Source organism: Chiloscyllium plagiosum, chromosome 5, assembly GCF_004010195.1.
Source record: "Chiloscyllium plagiosum isolate BGI_BamShark_2017 chromosome 5, ASM401019v2, whole genome shotgun sequence".
In the NCBI taxonomy this organism is placed as follows: Eukaryota; Metazoa; Chordata; class Chondrichthyes; order Orectolobiformes; family Hemiscylliidae; genus Chiloscyllium; species Chiloscyllium plagiosum.
Genome location: NC_057714.1, coordinates 73,765,633 through 73,771,256, shown reverse-complemented (window position 1 = coordinate 73,771,256; position 5,624 = coordinate 73,765,633). Strand labels below are relative to the sequence as shown.

The 5,624-nt window shown below is 40.0% G+C and overlaps 1 protein-coding gene across 4 annotated transcripts in view; it reads left to right on the top strand.

Annotated features, from left to right (window-relative positions):
- Positions 1 to 1,849: 1,849 nt before the first annotated feature.
- The window catches only part of LOC122550004 (metalloreductase STEAP1-like), a 50,046-nt gene continuing 46,271 nt past the window's right edge, over positions 1,850 to 5,624 (top strand). For 3 of the 4 annotated variants that reach the window (XM_043690369.1, XM_043690371.1, XM_043690373.1), the window contains exons 1-2: positions 1,928 to 2,163; positions 2,466 to 2,559. In XM_043690369.1, coding sequence (XP_043546304.1) covers positions 2,485 to 2,559 — 75 coding nt within the window. In that variant the 5' untranslated portion in view covers positions 1,928 to 2,163; positions 2,466 to 2,484. The other variant, XM_043690370.1, reaches the window with a different exon arrangement.

Below are 5,624 nucleotides of genomic sequence, written 5' to 3'. Positions count from 1 at the left end.
AAAAACTCAATCAAGTTAGTGAGACATGATTTCCCATGCACAAAGCCATGCTGACTAAACCTAATTAGTCCTTGCCTTTCCAAACACATGGAAATCCTGTCCCTCAGGATTCCCTCCAAAGATGTCATGCTCACTGGTCTATAGTTACCTGCCTTTTCTTTACCACCCTTCTTAAACAGTGGCACTACATTAGCCAACTTCCAGTCTTCTGGCACCTCACATGTGACTATTGATGATCCAAATATCTCAGCAAGGGGTCTGGCAATCACATCCCCAGCTGATTTTAAATTCTGCAAGTGATATTTTGATCATTTGCTCTTGAGATGTGAGCATCCCTAATAAAGCTAGTTTTCCTTGTCCATCCCTAATTGCCCTCAAAAATTGAACTCCTGTAGTCCATATTGAGAACAATCTCATGCCACCTGGCTGGCGCCCTGAATTCATAAATTGGATATGCAGTTCAGAAGTTTTATTATTTATTGGGTTTTCTCATCAGTTGTGTCTCCAACTCTTAAAATTATTGATAGTTTCAGCTTGATTGCCTCCCTGAGAAACCTGTTCCAAATTGTCACCAACATCTGGATGAATTTGTTCACCTTTAGTTTTGAAATGCCAGAATAATGAGACTTGAAAAAGCCAGTAAAGTGCAACCAAAACCTATGTCAAAGAACTATATAATTTACACAAAAAAGTTCAATGAAAATTTTTTTCATGTTTCATTTTAACCGATTGGAGTTATGCTGATTTGGTTTAGAATCTTTAAGTATCGAAAATTCTGACTTCATATGAATACTTCTTTCATATTGTACTGAAACTTTTATTTTCCAGTATAAAAATCGCAACTTCTCCTTATAACCCAACTGTTTAATTTCAGTTGTCAATTTCAAAATTCATTGCTGTACTAGCTCCAAAACCTTGATGCCTTTTTCAAAATACAATAAATAAAATTATACATGGCATTCCATATAGAACTAGACCAGTACTTCATGCATATTTAGATTTTTCTTGATAGTTGATCAGATTTGTTTTGATTTATTGTTGTCACATACTGAAATGCAGTGAAACGTGTTATTTTATGTGCTTGGCAGGTAGATAGTACCATACAAAGTGCGTCAGGTAGCAAAGCAAAGTACAGAATACACTGTTACAGCTGCAGAGAGAGAGATCAACATTATCATTTGAGAGGTCCATTCAAAAGTCTGATAACAGTGGGGAAGAAACTGTTCTGCATATTCATACTTTTATATCTTCTGCCTGATGGAAGAGGGTGGTACAGAGTATAACAGGGTAGGCGGGGTCTTTGATGATGTTGGTTCCTTTCTCAGTGCAACTATAGGTGGAGTCAGTGGATGGAAGTGATGAACTGGGCTGTGTTCACAACGTTCTGTAATTTCTTGCAGTCTTGGGCAATGCATTTGCCAAGGTCCTAAAGTGCTGCTACAGTCAATGGAGTATATTTGAAGTACAGTTACTATTGTAGTCACTTTTGTAACGTGAGAAACGCATGTTCTCCCACATCACTTTGGGGAAATATTACTTGTTCCTATGTTAAAGAGGCTGTGGTTACCTCTTTAACGTAAAGTGGCTTCGTATTTCTCCGCACATAAATAGCAAAGTTCTGAAACACGCAGGTATCTGATGTGCAATCATCCCATCGGGCAATGTTATCTTGTTTGATTCGTTAAAAACTTTGATCCTTTTAAACTGTTGGCTTTCCGAAGGGGCACTTATTTCCTCTTTCAAATATGTGATTTTTAAAACGTGTTGCCATTGGTTTAGCTGAAAAAAGACGCGAGAATGTTATACTGTCCACTGTCCCTTGAATTTGAAGTGGTGCACTGTACTCCAGGAGCGTGGGTGTTATTGACAGTATATCGGGACCAATCAAAATGCTGGAGGGTGGTGTTAGCAGAATGTGAGTGGCGGGTGTGTGGATAAACCAGCGGCAGAGCGGACAACGGACACGGCACATATTCCTGGAGGTCAGGAAGTAGAGTTCTGTCTAGGTGCCTCGCATCTGGGTTACTTTCCCTGATTTAGAAGCTCTTTGATTCGGCCTGATAATAGTTTATGAAGTGCGAGGCAGTAACTTCACGGCGAAGTAACATTCATTGAATACTTCCTTAGTCCACTCTGCTGACTTTGGCCGGATAGAGACGTCGGGTATGTGTTTGAATGTTGCTACGTGCAATTACTTTCGGCCGTGTAGGTTTAGACAGCTGCCAGCTAGAAGGGAACAACTCGGGTTAGGGAACCATGAATGGGAAACTCGGCAGGGATGGACCGCCTGGTGTTACTGTTAGCTTCCAGTCCAATGTTATTGGGATATTCAACTGTATTAAAAAAAGTTTGAACTTTTATTTTCGTGTTTCTCTTCTTTTTGATCAAGTTTATAAAAGGTTTGTTCTAGGTTTAAGTTTGTACCAAAATCTCCACGACTGCACATTTGTGTCTTTTTGTTGCAGGTGTAAACAGTGACTCCTCATGGATGTTGAGAGTGCCCCTCCCATACATAATAATGGGGATGAAGCGCCTGGAATGGAATTGTCACCAATCGGGGTAAATATTACGAAAACGGTAAAACAGTATATATTTCTGTTTACTTCAATTTGGCATTGTGACATGATCTGAATGGGCCATCACGAAATATACCGGAAAGTATTTATCCTTTCTCTAAAATTTAACTTTTTAAAAGTCAATTAGTTACTATGTATCCAAGATCTCTAAATCCCCTAATACTGTAGCCTAAGATTCTTTTAGTTTCAACCATTTGAAGAGTTCTAATGCCTCACGTGTAGTGGAGGCAAAAAAAGGTCAGTATTCAAATTGCATGTCCAAATGATGGTCCTGTTGGTGTGGAATTTTCAAGAGCCTTGTGGTTTATACATTAAGTCTTTAGCAGGTTATTCCTCTTGCTTCTGATATGATCATGTTTATGTGCAAAATTACACAGTAAACCATTCTTTGTCCAAAGGACAGTGAGGCATATCATCTTTTAATATAAATGATGGGCAAATTACAATGGAGAGGGAAGCAGCATGCAAAAAGCTGCACTAGTAATGATTTTTTTCTTATTTTGATGCAGTTTAATATACCAAAAGGGATTAATTTTCAGTTGTCAAACTCGAATGCAATTTCTCGTTCTCCCACTCTCTGATGAAAACTGTACCCTGACAATTTCTGACATAAATTTCTGGCGCAGTTACCTGGTGACTCTTGTCGTCTGCTCCTTTAGCCTTCTATCTTGGATACCCAGCACCAACATTTCAGAGTACAACACTATACTGTGCCAATCTCCATCTTTACCACTTTATGTACAAGCCAAATGGATTGCAAATGCTTCAGTCAGCTGGCCATGTCTCAAAGTCTGAAGAGTGTAATCCTCAGTCCAATCAAGAGAGACACCCATCAGGCAGGGGGTCCCAGCACAGTAAGTCAAGGGCCTTCTCTGATATTTGTCTGGGGACTTGGATTTGATTAGTCAGACAGTCAAGGTGGTCATGGTCAGTATCTTGTCCTCATAGGAGATGAGGAACTAAATGTCAGGCACCTCTTTCTTTCCTGCTTAGGACATTTTCTCCTTGAATGAGACAAAGGGAGAGATTGAGAGAGATGACTGTGTCTGGTACAGGCGTTAATACTGGCACAGTTAAGGCAGAGGCCATGCAGGGTCAGTGCTGTGGGGGTATTGGGTGAGTGAAAGCGAGTGAGGGAAGACGATACATGCAGAATTGAGGGTAGAAGAGCCTGAGCCTTGGTGGGAGGTGTGTGCAGTAGCAGAGATAGAGTGAATGTGAAATAGGGAAAAAGAGAGGATGTTGGCACTGTATCTTCTTGTGACATTTCTGGGCATTCCTCCAGACTGCACTGACCCGGATGGCAACCTCAGACCAGGCTGACAGGGTTTGGAGCGTGACCTCTACTGCTTGTCCAGGACAAAGAGAATAGCCTCCTCCACAATAACTTGTACGTCAACATTCCAGATCCCTGCTACAGAGTAGAGCATCAATTTCTCTTATTTGCCATGTGAAGAGCAAATGTGACAAACCATACAGGGCAGTTCTGAACTGATAGTACTTGATTGGACACACTCTAACCTTTTAAATATAGCATGGACACCAAGAAGGAGGAGAAAGTGAGGACTCCAGATGCTGGGGATCAGAGCTGAAAATGTGTTGCTTGAAAAGCGCAGCAGGTCAGGCAGCACCCAAGGAACAGATGCTGCCTGACCTGCTGCACTTTTCCAGCAACACATGAACACCAAGAATGCAGTGATACCCTGGCAGTGGGAGCACTTCCACCTTGGGTAAGTGGAAGAATCAGTTTGGTATTGGACAAGGAGATGCTTTAGGGGCCTGACGAAGTTAATGAGGCGAGTTTGAGCTTGTGAAAATGCACTAAGGAGAAAACCTCCTTCAAATTCAACAAAAATGGCACTTGGCTGACTTGTGCAATGACTCAGCCCACTGTTTGTATGCTAGACAGAACCATATTTATTATGCCTTTAAGCTGAGTTTGAGCTCATCTTTTTAACTGTTAACCATACGTTGAATATTATTGTTCTTTCTTAAAGTACAATTTTGTTAATTTTTTTGTTTTTAGAACTGTGGTGTCTAACCATTTAAAGTAGCTTGGTTCATAAACTTTTGAAAATTATATTGGTATCCTTATTCACATTTTTAACTTGTGATGGGATTATGTGGAGAGTAAATGGGCAACTATAAAGACTGTCGCACTGAGGTTCTTGCTGATTCTTAATTGAATATAGATTTGCCACTCCTTTAAGAATGAGGAAGTAATTTAACAGATTTCAAAACCACTAAGAGAAACAATGCTATTCAAAAAGGAGAATTTGAAACTGCAGAGACAACTAGAATCTGAATTAAATGTTGCCACAATTTAAATCAAATGTGTAACTGGTTGAAGTACTTAAACTGAGAAAAATAGTTGGACATGAAAGGAGAAGATTAAATGCCATGTTGAACTTAATAACTTTATTTCATAGAATTATAAATGTTTGCAGCACAGATAGAGGCCAATTAATCCCTTTTGCCAGTGATTGCTCTTTTTGAAAGATCTATCAGTCCTCTCCACCGATTCTTGCTAGCAGCCATGAAATTATTTTCCTTTTTCCAAATATGTTTGAAAAGTTACTATTGAATCTGCTTTCAATATCCTTTTAGCAGTAAGGTTTAATTGATAACTTCTTTATAAAAACATTTTTGTCAGACTATTATTCATTGCCAGCACCATCATTAAATATGCCAAAAAAATTAGGGCTATTTTTAAGTAAATTTTTAATTTATCATAAACTGTGGCTTTGGTATGCTTGCCTTTATTGGTCAGTGCATCGAGTATAGAAGTCGAGAGGTCATACTGCGGCTGTACAGGACATTGGTTAGGTAAAAACAATGACTGCAGATGCTGGAACCCAGAGTCTAGATTAGAGTGGTGCTGGAAAAGCACAGCAGTTCAGGCAGCATCCGAGGAGTAGGAAAATCGACATTTCGGGCAAAAGCCTTTCATCAGGAATACAGGCAGAGAGCCTGAAGGGTGGAGAAATAAATGAGGGGGGGGGGGGGGTGGGGAGAAAGTAGCATCGAGTACAATAGGTGAGTGGGAGA